The sequence below is a fragment of the Sinocyclocheilus grahami genome, unplaced genomic scaffold, assembly GCF_001515645.1.
Source record: "Sinocyclocheilus grahami isolate Dianchi unplaced genomic scaffold, SAMN03320097.WGS_v1.1 scaffold145.1, whole genome shotgun sequence".
NCBI classification, from domain to species: Eukaryota; Metazoa; Chordata; class Actinopteri; order Cypriniformes; family Cyprinidae; genus Sinocyclocheilus; species Sinocyclocheilus grahami.
This window is the reverse complement of record NW_015505324.1, coordinates 1008192-1022666: the sequence shown is the minus strand read 5'-3', so window position 1 is coordinate 1022666 and position 14475 is coordinate 1008192. Positions and strand designations below refer to the sequence as shown.

Sequence of the window (14475 nt, the reverse complement as noted above, 5' to 3'; positions counted from 1 at the left end):
CCTAAATAAAATCTCACAGAAACCTACATTTTTTTCAGATCAACTTCAAATTTGGAACATAACATAACTTATTTAGACAGAAGGCTTAAATTTTATAGAAATTTTAGAGTAAAACATATATTTATTATATATAAAATATAGTAAAATTTGTATTTTCTTTACAATAAATTTAAACTTCTATAACTTTTCGACACTTAAAATTCCACTTTTGCCATACTCTGCTGACTGTCTTCTTTAAAAAGAGACCAACCTTAGGTTTGTATTCCAAAGTGTTCATAAATTACAACAATTTAAGTTTGGATAGTGCACTTTCATGCCTATTTTAAAAAATGGGGGGTGACAGTAAAGGGGTTAAAGGAATAGTTCACTCAAAAAAATGTATTTACTCACCGTCAGGCCATCCAAGATTTCGATGAGTTTGTTTCTTCATGAGAACTAATTGGGAGAAATTTTGCATTATATCACTTGCTCACCAGTGGATCCTCTGCAGTGAATGGGTGCCGTCAGAATGAAAGTCCAAACAGCTGATAAAAACATCACAATAATCCACAAGTAATCCACATGACTGGTATAATGCTAGATTTCTCAAAATCTGTTACGATGAAGAAACAAACTCATTTACATCTTAGATGGCCTCTGGGTGAGCAAATGTTGAGCAAAATTTTTATTTATTGATTTTTGGGTGAACTATTCCTTTAACCGCTGTGCTTGTCTGCTAGATTAACAGCCTTTGTCTTGTATTTGACATTATCACCTGTTCTCTAATTCACACATCTCAATTGTCATAATGTCAGCAGCTCCCATGAAATGAACCATTTTTCTCTTCTTAAGCTGTAAAATACTTTGAGACAGAGTGTCAATGCAACGAACCCTCAAGCTGTGGCTCTCTCATTTAGACAACCGTGTCTGAACCAGTTGACAGAAATGAGAATGAGAGAGAGAGGGTGTCAGAGTAGATGTGCATCAGAAGCTGCTTCTGCTTTCGGTCACTGATTATCCACCGTCATCATCCTCTGAGGCAAGCTTGGCACATTTCTGACGATTCTCGCCCACTCAGCCCATTGCTTTGAACACACAGAAATACCTACTTTCACTCCTAAATTATTAAATGTTGCCCAACTAATGTCGCAATAGCATTCTGGGCTCAAGCTCAAATAATGGTCCTTTGATGCCTGCTCAGAAGAGACTGGGCCTTATTTTCAAAGACCAGGCTGTTAGCAATGGACAGGTCCACTGATATGCTCCTTTTACAATTAAAACTCATCTAGGAGTTTGCCTTTGAGCTGAAAAATGGATGGAAAACATTGACTCACCTAAAGTTTTGCAAAAGCCACTGGGTCTAATTTAGAAATCTCACACCTGGTACTTTTTCTCTTATTTTACCTTAATTTACACTGAAAAAAATTATTTTAAAGGGATAATTCACCAAAAAATGACGATTCTTTCATTGTTTACTGTTGCTCATGTCATTGCGAACTCACATTGTGACATTATTTCTTCCATAGAACACAAAGGGTGTTTGAAGGCTCTTTTTCATGACGTTTCAATGAATGGCTACTGACTCACAAAAGCACCACAAATGTATCAGAATGTGTAAAAAATTGCATTACTTGTATTGTTGTTTCACAAAATAAATAAAGTCTTGCAGGTTTGGAATGACATGAGGGCAAATAAATAGTGGCATTGTGAGTTTATATACTATGAGCCAAAATGTGCCAAAAGTGTACCGTTAGAAGTAAAAACTTGTGAGGCAGGGACAGATGTAGGCTACCTTATCTAACCCTCAAAGGTGCATTTTAGAGTACCCTTACTACTTAAGATACTAATAAATAAGGTTCAAAAGTGTCCCTTTGACAAGCTCCAGTGACAAGCTGTTGTACCCCTAAAGCAGGGGCGTTTCCTTTGAGGAGGCAGTGCCTCCTCAAAATATTGGATGAGAAAAAAATGTGTAGTACAAAAATAAAACAATGGAAATATTACAGAATATAACATTAAAAAGTGTATAAATCACTAGTTTTTTCCCCTAAAGAAACATTGTCCAACAGCCACACCAGCAGGTAAAGTTACAGCAGTCTCTCTCGCTTCCCCTGAGCCCATTGAATTTTAACAGACCCCCTAAAGCATGCGGTGAGTTTGGTGGGGGGAAATTGAGAATGAATGGGGGAAAGTCACTTGAGAGGAGGCAAAGCCTCCATCATGATATCAATGGATATGTTGGTTATATTGGTTATGTTCGGCTGTGATTGGTTCAGGCGATAACTCTTGTGTTCATGCGTGTTCCGCGTTCACAAATCAGTCTGAATGAACAATATAATGGCGTTAATGGAAAGACTAATTTAAAAATGTAAGTAAACAACTCACACACTTAGATATAACCACTTTGTTACGTCAAAATAAGACTTGCATGATTATGATTGCAACAGTTTAAGATATCATGCCTCAAAAAATTTGATATTTAGCACATTTGCAAATTTTCTTTGAGCACAATAACATGACAACACCTTATAAAATGGTTTTATGGGTTTGATTCCTCATTATGTAAACAAACATTTCTGATACAATTATCCTAATGTTTTATTACAGTGACTCTGTGACAATTGGCATGGTTGTGAATGCCCTTGAGGTATATGTAAGCAAACTTTCTCCATAGCAGCCTTGTGCTGTGTTTATCAGTGCTGATGCAGTTATAAACTAATTAATTGGTATTGATGTGGTTTGCTGTATGGAGAGAAATGCTTGTTCTCAACTTGAAGGCCTTGTGGGAAAAAAAAGTTGAACAGTTATTTTTTCATAACAGTTTGCATACGAAATGTCAATTGACTTAAAGGTCTCTCCTAGAATGAAAAAAGTGACTTTAAAAAAACACCTTGATATGTGATGTGTGATAGATACAAAATAGGTAATTATTTTCTGTTTTATCACCCAAAAATTGGGTGCACAAATGTTCCTGTTAGTTTAAATTTTAATTATATCGTTCCCTGACCTGTTGGGCTGAGTGCTGACCTTCCAGATGTCTTAAATGTTAACTTGTTAAATTTAATCTTGTCTTGGCTCTTCAACACATGCCAGGATATAAACCAGCCAGCGCATAGGATTGTACTAAATAGGGATGCACGATATATCGGCCACCATATCGGTATCGGCCCATATCGGCTCATTTTTTCTGTTATCGGTATCGGCCTGATAAGAAAATTTGGCCGATATCTTAAAGCCGATAAATAATGCATTATTTCCTTCAGAGACACTTCAGATGCGCGCTGTTCGTTTGCAGCCTTTTGTGCAATTGTACATTGTAATATTGTGTTTATTTGATGTATATCTGATTTATCTCATATAGAATGCGTTTGGTTAAGTTAAAAGAGCGCTTCAGTTTACCGGTGATCATCTTTAGCTCAGCACACGCAGCTCAAACAGCAGTGCACAACATTAATAACTATGATTGGGAATGTCGTGTATATAACATTCTAATGAGAACATTATTATAATAAAACGTTGTGAATTCTTTGGGTTTAGTTGCCGTGTTTCAGCGCGTTGTTATGGGAAGAGCGCATCCACAACAGGATCACACATTCTGACTATAGCATGCAATAACTGCGTCATTTTGTACATATATAAGTTGTAATATTATGTTTATGTTGTATTAATATTAATCTCAGGATGCATTTCCTTGAGTTAAATAAGCTGCCAGCAAAACGCTTCAGTTTGCCATGTTCATTCAGCTCTTCAGCTTCAGCTTGAGCTGCAGCTCAATGGCTGCTATTTAAAACAGTGGTATTAATTTGTTACTTTTTCAAAATCATTGATATATTATTAATAACAACAACCACTTGTATTTTTCTCTTATTATTTTCATCAACAATATGGTTTAGTAATTAAAATCATTTAATTATTGTCCGTGCAGAGGCTATTCTGTTTTATTGATCTGTGGCGCATTCATTTTGATTCTTTACACGTGTAATGATGTCCAGTGACTTGTTTGCATTATTTATGCATAATTTTATTTATTTGTAAGACTTTTTTATGACTAAATTTGGTAATGGGAGCGTAAAAATATTTTTAAAACGTACACCGTTCAAACTAGGCTGCTTATGTTGAAGTGTTTGGGATGTGGCTTTTAATGATGAGACCTTTTTTGTAATCAGGCTCTCAAAAAGTATATAACAATTTGGATATAGATTTATCGGCCAACATATCGGTTATCGGCTTTCAAAAATAAAGAATAATCTGTTATCGGTATCGGCCAAAATTTTCATATTGGTGCATCCCTAGTACTAAATCATTAAATTTCTCTGCTTAACGCAATACGAGCTTAAACCATCCCCTGGACTGCAATGACTAAGCATTTGCCAGTTACGATACTAAATGAAAAGACTCTAAAGAGGACTTTAAATCTTTTTGGTGTATTTTAAAGGGCTTATGAAGTAATGGTTGTGTCTGTACCATAAATTAGCACCAAAACGGTGTCAGTTTCCTCACACATTCCGGGGAAAAACCTCACCATGTTGTGTGCTTAAATAGAAAGTAGATATGCACCTCTTGCTTTCTGAAGAAAAATAAATATACTCTTGTTTTTCTTTATAAATTATTCAGATATAGCTTAACGTCAGCAGAATTTAAAACATTATCTTATAGCTCACAATGTTTTGCATGCACAGCCTCTTTTGTTGTTGTTGTAGTAGTTTTAACTGAGAAAACCTATGCATTCGTGCATTGCTGTACAGAATCATGGTGTAGTTTTCAGGTTGCAGATCAAATTCAGCCCTGTCACCCTAAATGTGCTTTTGATGAGGTGTCAGTTTCTCTTATTCTGGAATTATTGGTAGAAACCCTGTGACCTTTGGGGTCACCAGCAGGCAGCATCGAGCTCTTCCTTTCTCAGTCAGAGTATTGAAAATGAAATTTGGAAATGAAAGGGGGTGAAAAGTTCACCTATGTACATTACTGTCATGTAGAATTGAATGCATCAGATTATACTTCTGTTGATATATGTAATACATTTTGATGATAAATGTCTCGCTGTTTAATGCCGGTTTTGTCTAATGTATTGTCTATTACTATAATGTAGCCTCTTAACATGCAAAAGATGGTATTTGTAGAAAAATTATGTTGACTCAAAGCTCGTTTCATTTAGGATGGCTTCACGCCCCTGCTTTTGTCAGCTAGGCATGCTCACGCAGATGTCTGCCAGAGTTTATTGGACTGGGGTGCTAACATCAACGCTAGAGACAAAAATGGCAGGTATGTTTCTGGTCATCAGTCATAATATTGAGACTGCTGATAGCAAAAGTTTTTCAGTTCAAACATTACGTCTTTTATCATAAAGTGTCAAGTGAGCTGAATAAACTAAATTGGGATGCGAACAGTGTGACCAAACTGCAGCATAGTAGCGTAATCCATTTTAAGGCAGAAGATATGGTACACTAACATTCAAATAGTTGCTGTCAGATTTTTTGAATGTTTTTTGAAATAAGTCTTTTATGCTTACCATATTGTGGAATATTATTACAATTTAAAAAAAACTTTCTATTCTAATATATTTTTAAAATTATTTTTGTGATGCCAAAGCTGGATTTTCAGCAGCCATTACTCCAGTCTTTGGTGTCATATGATCCTTCAGAAATTATTCCAATATGCTGATTTGGTGCTTTTTGTTTTTTTAATTAATTAATTTATTTATTTTTGTGGAAACCATGGTGTATGTTTTTTCAGAAAGTTTGAAAAAAATAGTTGCATAACAGTAATGCATCCTTGCTGAATAAAAGTATTAATTTCTGACAGCAAACTTTTGAACATATTAGTGTATATGACGTGCTGTTATCCGTGCAGAACTGCAGTGATGTTGGCCAGTGAGGGCAGCTGTCCGGCCGCTGTCGAGCTGCTCGTGCAGAGGGGAGCTGACCTGCAAATGGTGGACTCATTGGGCCACGATGTGCTCTATTACGCCAAGCTGTCAGGTAGCAGCGATGTCCAAACTGTTCTCAACATGACCCTTTACAGACACCAGTCTGAGTCAGGTAAACTCATGTGAATGCCAAAGTGATGCCAATTAACACAATTTTGTTGTAAAGCTCACATTCCAAATTATGATTTGTAATATCATTGGCCATTGTTTTGTGGAGCTGCTTGTAATTCCACATTATTGCTGTTATTGCTGTTGCTATTACTATTACTAGCATGTTGTTTTGTGTAGCATGGACACTATGTATAATGTGTTGCACTTCTTTAATAACAAAATGACACTCCACTCGAAACTGACCAACAATAACAGTAACATTTCTTCACATACTATTGAGATCTATGGTTTCACCAATTTTGCACAAGCTGGTGCTGTTGTACTGAATATCACATCAGAGCAACTGCGATCCTCCGAAGTCTGTTGTAATTCAATGTAAATATTCACTGGGTTACACTGAGGAAGGCCTGCGTTCTGCAACATCGTTTTTTTTTTCTCCCAGTGGTATTAAATAAAATAAACATGTTGATATTATTTGTTTGTGGATTGTCATCCTGAATGTTTTCCTTTCTGTGGCCTCATGTTGCACAGAGCTTTTTGGCTCAACATTGCCATCTAGTGGCATTTTTAAAAATGCCTCTTGCTTCACATGTCCAGGGAGTGAGTTAATACATTTTTTTGCAGAATTTCTCCTATGTGTTTGTGAAATAATGAAACAAGGAAAGATTAAGACAGCATGACTAATGTTAGCACCAGGCCATTTTCGTTTTTCCCATCATAACACCCACTCCATGTTTTCCCCTCCTGTAACTTTGTTTGAACAGATAAGAGTTCAGCGAGAACCCCTCAGGTAAGCAAGCTCATTTTAATTTCATTAATTTTTTTCCACTCAGACAGTTTTCCTCATTTTCTGATTGACAGAACCTGCAATGGTTCTCCGTAGGTGCTTAAAATTCACATTTTCACTGAATGCTTAGTTCACTAGTAACAGTAGTGTCAACCTCAAGCCAGGATTTTTGATTGAATATTCCTTTCTCACATTTGACAAACATTCCCACAATGCACTGTTAGAAATGTGCACTGGTGTTTGCCTCACGCTGTAGTGATAATTGTTTTCTTTTTCCAAACTAAGTATACAGTGTTGATTTCACTAACCACTTAAACACTTTACTTCGTCTTCCTCCCTCTTTTTGCCAATCTCCTTATCACGCACACAATTTCAGCATGGTCAAAAGTTAAATGAGGACAGAAGCTCCACCCCCAAAAAGAGAAAAGCACCTCCTCCTCCTATTAGCCCAATCCAGGTAAAGGCACATAATGCTGAATCTGTGATCTCTGCACATTCTAAAAGACTTAGATGCTATTATTTATTTGATGACTTCTGAATGTACAGCTGATAATTAAACATTTTTTGTGTCCATACTGTCTTTAAGCTTAGCCTCACTTCAAAGCTTTCCTTTGTCTTGCTTTTCAGTTGGCTGGTATCATCTCACCACCATATTTTACTCCAACTGAAACTCCTTTGTCCAGCAAAAGCGATTCATCCAAAAGATTCGATTACAAGGTAAAATAGTGAAGTTGAGGGGTATTAGTATTAGTAAAATGTGCTTAAGTATTAATTGAGTGTAATAAGTATATTTATTATAATTTATTATAATATTGATTGTAATAATAGCGTAAATAAATAAAAAATGCAAGTTACAAAAATGTTTGTAACTACAAAAAATAAAAAAGCTAAAAATGTTGAATTTTTATTAAAATGTAAAATATATATATTTTTAAAAGCATTTTAAAAAGCTAAAATTATTATTACAATCATTAATGAATAAATACTTGTTATATGTAATGTAAATATAAGTAAAAATACCTAAAGAAATTCTGCCAAAGTCTACCAAACATTCAAACTTACTATTTGAATATGCCTCTGAGGCCCAAAAATGCAGTCTAGGTAGGCATCATAGGTTTTGAAACAGTCAGTGGTGAAAAATGTTTTAGCTAATCCATAGCCATGTTGCTGTTATGTTTAGTTCATTATTTAATGACATGATTAACTGGGTGTTCTTCACTTCCTGTTTGTCGAGGAGGAGGAGCTGAAAAGTGCTGTACTGAAAGAAGAGATCGAAAAATTGCAAGAGGAAAAGAGAATGCTGCTTGAGACCATTGAAGATCTGAAGCAGATTGTGGAGCAGACTGAGCTCAAGGCGAGAACCGCACAGCCCTTTAATATTCCTTCATGTGGCAGCTGCTTTGATCTTCAGCCACTTTTGCACTCTGGAACCCATTTTAACAGCTGCATTTTTACTGGCCCTGGCCAGGTGAAGGACCTTGCTTAAGGGGACACGAAAGCAGACCTTTCTTCCACACCACCGGTCTTGGCCTCAAAATTGTGGATGAGTTTTGTTTAAGTTTGCGCATCGTGTTTGAATTTTAACTAGTGACGCAAACCTTTGGGTCTTTTTTTATGTGACCTTACAGAGTCTTGAGTAAGCATTGAAGGCCAGAGACAGTGTGTTTTGTGTTCAGTAATGATGTTCTTCAAAACAGCCGCTTATGACAGGGAAATTTAGTGGTGGCCTGCTTGTCTTCTCTCAGTGTAGTAACAGACCATGGGTAATCAATTTGCCGAATTTTTGGTGTCTAATGCCCAATAAAAAGGATGTGTTGTATAATAATCTCTTGTTGTCCTCCTGTTTTAAAACAGACGGAGCACTCTGGGAACACAGATTCGACGTTGATTGCAGCCCTGCAAGCAAAGATAGCCTCTCTCTCCCTGGAAAACCAACAGCTTGCCCAAATAATAAAGGTAACTCACTGTAAAATGGTGATTTTCAAAATAACCTTACAGATGACGTGTAATTTTTTCAGTTAAAATAAAAAGGTTGTCATTTGTCATGTCAGAAAATATTGCCATGTCAGGCCATTCAAACAGTCAGTGTTCTGAGTTAGGACTGCATGTGTAAACAGCGCTAGACTGGGAAACCTGTTTGGACATTTTTACAAATTTGTTTGGATGGTGGAAATTGCTCACAGCACTTATAGGTAAAGAGCATTTCATCATTATCTTTTCTCACTGAGCAGAAACGTCCAGCTCCTCAAGGAGAGGAAGGCCTGGATAGTTCCCGTCCAAACAGCATTGAATCTAATGCCTCGTACCACTCCACCCGTGCTGATTTCGAGCTCTCTAGCGACATGCACATCCATACTGGTGACGAAGAGGATCTTTCAGAGTTGTCTGTTCTGGACATCAGTGGTTCCTTAATCAAACCTGAGATGGAGGAGGACACCAGGCTGAGTGCGGATAAAGAAATAAGCCTGCTACAGGACGCGCTGGAGAATCTGCAGGCGAAACTTCTAGAGTCCAGAATGGAGAACCGCACACTTCAGGACAGATTCAAAACTGACTTTGAAAAAACTGAAGTTGCGTCTAAAAGCATTGGTGTAGATACCCAAAAATACCAAGAAACTTTGCAAGAGTTACAGATGAGGGGTGGTTCTGTGAGTACACAAGAAGACAATGTGGTGCAGAAGTTTCAGTATTTGAAAAGCTGCTTGGAGCAGGAGGTCAAAGAACTGAAGGGAAAGTTGGCCATATTGCAGGAGGAGCAAAAGCGAGATGCTTGTTTGATAAGGGATCTTCAGGCTCAGCTCAAAAGTGACCGTCTATCTGAGGAAGAACGTGAAGAACTGAAGAACACCTACAACACTTTGGTGGAGAACATCAATCAGGAGAAGGCGCTGTTGATCGAGAAGTACAAGGAGTCTCAAGAGGAGATCAGGATGCTCCAGGAGGCTCTTCGTGGCACTGTGCCGGTAGAGGCTGCTGCCAAAGACTTTGAGGAGATGAAGGCAGAGCTCGGCGAGATTATCGATGGGCTGCAGCGGCGGCTTTTGGAGCTTTCAAAGTTGTACAGTGAGGCCAAAAGCGAGCTTAGCACCGCCCGCAACCAGCTGCAGGCCAAAGCTTCAGTGCCTAAGGACAAGGCAGACGAGGTCTGTGTCACCAAGGAGGAGCATGAGCAGAAAATTCAAGAGCTGGCATTCAAGATGAAGGACGTGCAGAAAGTATTGAAGGACACTGAGGCTAAGCATCAAGCGGCACTTAAAGAAATAGCCCAGGTTAAACAAGACGCTGAAAACCAGGCTCAATCGTCTGTAGCCATTGCAGACCACACCCAGGTTGTGGCATCCTTGGGGAACGCCATCAAGAACCTGGAGATGGAAGTTGAGGTTCTTCAAGAGCAGCTCGTCCAGAAGACTTTGCAGGTGGACGCTTTGCAGAACAGACTAACAGTTGAGAAGGATGTAACTCCAGATGATTCATTATCCCGAATGGAATATGAGCAGATGAGGGAGAAGCTGGAGGGTGAGATAAGTCACTTGAACCACCTACTGATGGATGCTCTCAGGAAACAGGATGAGATGGCCCTGGAGGTTACCGCCACTTGGCAGGAGGTGAAGGATGCCAGGAATGAGAGAGAAGCAGCACAGGAGCTGGCAGTGTGCAGGGAGCAGGAGTGCAGTGCATTGAATACCAAGTACAGGGAGGCTCAGGATGTTGTTGTCCAGCTGAAGAAGCAGGTGGAAAACCATGTGATATCTGAGCGAGAGAAGAATAAAAAGGTGATTTTGATTCTCCCACTCATATTCCTGTCTAAATGATGCTGGTGTGTCATGTTAACAACTAACGTGTCATGCTTGTTTATTATCTACAGATTGATGAGCTCTCAAAGGAAGTTATGAAGTTAAAGGATGCTCTGAACAGCCTTTCACAGCTGTCGTACACCACTAGCACCCCTAAGAGACAGCAAAGCCAGCAGGTGGACTTGCTCCAACAGCAGATCAAACAACTGCAGTATCAACTTGCTGTATGTTACAAACCTTGTTCTGTCGTAAATTAGCAAGGCATTTAATTTTCTGTTTCTTTATAGTGAAAAAGGCTTATTACATTTATTGCTCAGAGGTCACAAAAATATGTGCAAAAAGGTGCAAAGGTGCAGAACGTTTTCGGGTATAATATATATATTAGGGGTGTGCCGGTACGAGTATCGGTATCGAACGGTTCACGGGGCAAATTCCAAATGGAAGTGATCATCCCTATCCCCTTGGAGTGGGGACTTTGGAGTGAGCAGGGCACGTGCATGCCATTATGTAGTCGTTTGGAATGCACTTGGCAAAGGGAGCGATGTAATTTTCTCATTATCTTCAGCTGGCATATTCCCGTGACAACGCAGCACGGTGTCTGTCAGCAAATTCGCTGATGGACACCGGCATTAAAAAAAAATTAATTTTATATTTTAAAAAGTTTGATATATATATATTAGTTTTTATATATTTTATAGCATATTTTAAAAACTTTTTAAAATATAAAATGTATGTTTATTTGCAGCAGTTATGCTAACAACAATAAAATTACATTTATGACAGTAAAACAGCGACATCTGCTGACGGACACCGTGCTGCGTCGTCATGGGAATATGCCAGCTGAAGATAATGAGGAAATTACATGGCTCCCTTTGCCAAGTGCCTTCCAAACGACTACATAATGGCACTCACGTGCCCTGCTCGTACACCCTCTTGGTATGAATGAATATTTATCTTTGAATTGAGAGATATATATGTATATACATGTACAGGTGCATCTCAATAAATTAGAATGCCGAATTGAGGCAGTAATTAAAGCAAAAGGAGCCCCTACCATATTGAGATGCACCTGTATATATATATATATATATATATATATGTTGTTTTTTATCTTCGTGACATTAGGTGGATTACGGTAATACATGTTTTAATGAGTGTAGGTGTTGCTTGGTAGCACATGGCACTGAGGAAGGGTTAATACCCGAAAACGTTCTGCACATTTGCGCATGTATTCACTGTTACTTTTGACCATTTTAATACATGCTTGCTGAATAAAAGTATTAATTTCTTTTAAAAGAATGTTACTAACCCCAAACATTTGAACGGTATCATTTAATCAACAGAGAATGAAATAAGTTGTATTGGATGTGCATGACCGATGCCCCATACATACATTCAAAATAGCTTTCCAAACATATTCAAAGTAGTTGCTTTCTTTTCACAATAGGAATCAAAGAAACGTCACCATGAAATTGTCTCAGTCTACCGGATGCACCTTCTTTATGCTGTCCAGGTCTGTATTTATTTCCAATCAGTTCATATTATAGTGTGCACATATCGACATTTAAAATTCTCCCTCTTTATTTTTTTTGTTCAAGTTATTCATTTGAGTTTTCTCCCATCCATATACTGTTAACTTGTAAATTATTTGTTTTTTCTCTTATTTCAGAATTGCACTTTTAAACTCTCAAACCTTTCTTTTTAGGGCCAGATGGATGAAGATGTGCAAAAGGCTTTGAAGCAGATACTTGTAATGTGCAAAATGCCAACCGAGGCCAAGTGAAGGAGCCAGTATTGCAGTTGTTCATGAACTGCCAAAAAACAGTGATCAAAGGATTTTATCTGAGAACTAAAGTCCAGAATCCATCAATCGGAATGACACATGTAGTGAAGCATTGCAATTTAAATCACCATTGGCTTTCCCCTGATATTTTGGAAAAGTATAGTGAACTTGAGTAATTTACGAAAAGAGGAAAACGATTGATGTGTGCACAATCTCCTAGCTCACACAATGCCAGACAAAGAAACACAATCTACAGTCAATGATTTTCTGAAATCTCCTTTGAAAATTTTTGTTCATTGTCAAAAAAGATATAATCAGTATTTGATCCTGTTGTGAGGTAATCAGTTTGCATTGGGGTAAAATGCAAAAACAGCACGATGTATGTTTGCCTGCATAGCAGTCCATTACAATGCACCTTTTACAACTGTGTTGTCTTTTTCAGTTGTAGTATGTGGACTTTACAAAATTGCAGCCACCTGTAGTATCTGCATGCTGTGAAAAGTGAAGTGTCTCAGTGTTTGTTCTAGGACATCGTGACCTTTTTCTGTACTGTTGAATTCTCCACTTTTTCAGGGTAGGTGCTTTGACAAAATGCCCATGTGCCTAATGCACTTTTCTCAGTCAGTCGTCGGTCTTTGATGCCAGCATTTACCTGCCATTTCTAGGACACCTGATGGGTTGTGTCCATGTGCCTCTGCTTATTTTTAAGGCCCATGTTAATGTTTTGGAGGCCATAACATTTCAAACTGCACTATATTTCTTTTGCATTATGCTTGGTCCAACCAAGTTTCTGCACTGAAACATTTTAGTTTTAGAGTTGAATTTGCCTGCACATCCTAAATATGTAGTCTGTAATAGGAATGAAGTCACCGCATGTTAAAAACAATTACTGCAGTTAGTAGTGTACTAAAGACCAGTGACACAGGGAGGGGTGAGTTAGCCCTAGCACTTCAGTGTAGTTGTGGTTTTTACAACACATAAGGTTTGGAAAGGATGAGATGGTAGTTTGTTAAACATTTAGTGTACATGTACTAAGTGTAAGCATAAACACACTACCCCACTTTAGGCTTTGTAAGCGTTAAGAAATATCACTTGAAAACATGCTATTCCCTTGTAGAGCATGGTGTAGATGTTATTTTATCCATTAATAGGCACTAAAGCCTAGCTCGTTACCTGGTTTAGGACCGTTTTGTAGCTTTTGAATGCAATTCAAGGGACACGTAAGATATAAACTTGTTTGTAAGGAGGAAAATATACCAGAGTTTTGAATGAAGTATTGAGTGCCCATTACCTAGAAATAACACTATTGTGTGCCGTATTTGTGTTTTCTTATCAGTTACAATTGCTTGCAGAGTGCCATTATTTAACAAGTTCATAATATACAAAACACATTTGTCATAGATCATATAGCCCCAATTGCATCAGAAAATATTCAACAAATATCTGATACCCTCAATTTAAGTTTCTAAAGTGAAGATTTTGAATGCAAAAATATCAGACTGCCCTGTTGAATTTCCATGATATTGTGCTCTTATAAGTGTCTTATTTCATGATCAGTTCATAGTCAATTGAGTTATGTTTCGAATGTATTTGTTGTTTGCCAAGTATTTTTGCCTAGTTATTAAACTTGTGAATTAGTTCTTATTTGTCTTCAATAAAGCAAAAAAAATAAAAATCTAAATATTATAGGGATTCGGAGTAAGTTCAGAGAAGTTATGTCACTGTAGCATAGTTTAAATGATGTAGAAATATTACAAATTGTTTTAGGCTGATGTAAGAACATTTTGTGCACCAAAATGCTTCCCTGCTATTGATTCTTAATTTGTATTCTACAAATGTGTATACAGCTTAAAATACAGGTTCCCAGAGGCAGGAAGAGCTCAGCCCTGGCTTCAATTTCATGGCTAATGGTGATTCTGCATTTAATTTTTATTGTTATTATATTTAATTTTATAATCTGCTGGATCACTGTACCTTGACGCTCAAGCTTCTTGTGCATCATCAACAAACTCGCTATGAATGCAAACTAGTCCTTAGACCTCATGACTAACAGTTCTGTGGTAACACTTTAAAATAAGATTTCATGTTTTAACATCAG

At 37.6% G+C, this 14475-nt stretch overlaps 1 protein-coding gene across 1 annotated transcript in view; it reads left to right on the top strand.

Annotated features, from left to right (window-relative positions):
- Positions 1–14000, top strand: part of LOC107591710 (ankycorbin-like) — a 63195-nt gene extending 49195 nt beyond the window's left edge. Inside the window, exons 8-18 of the mRNA XM_016280944.1 lie at positions 5132–5238; positions 5827–6014; positions 6778–6803; positions 7177–7257; positions 7428–7517; positions 8035–8154; positions 8655–8756; positions 9032–10573; positions 10666–10818; positions 12042–12107; positions 12300–14000. Of these exons, the coding sequence (XP_016136430.1) occupies positions 5132–5238; positions 5827–6014; positions 6778–6803; positions 7177–7257; positions 7428–7517; positions 8035–8154; positions 8655–8756; positions 9032–10573; positions 10666–10818; positions 12042–12107; positions 12300–12377 (2553 nt within the window). The 3' untranslated portion in view covers positions 12378–14000. The remainder of the gene's footprint in view (positions 1–5131; positions 5239–5826; positions 6015–6777; positions 6804–7176; positions 7258–7427; positions 7518–8034; positions 8155–8654; positions 8757–9031; positions 10574–10665; positions 10819–12041; positions 12108–12299) is intronic.
- Positions 14001–14475: the final 475 nt, after the last annotated feature.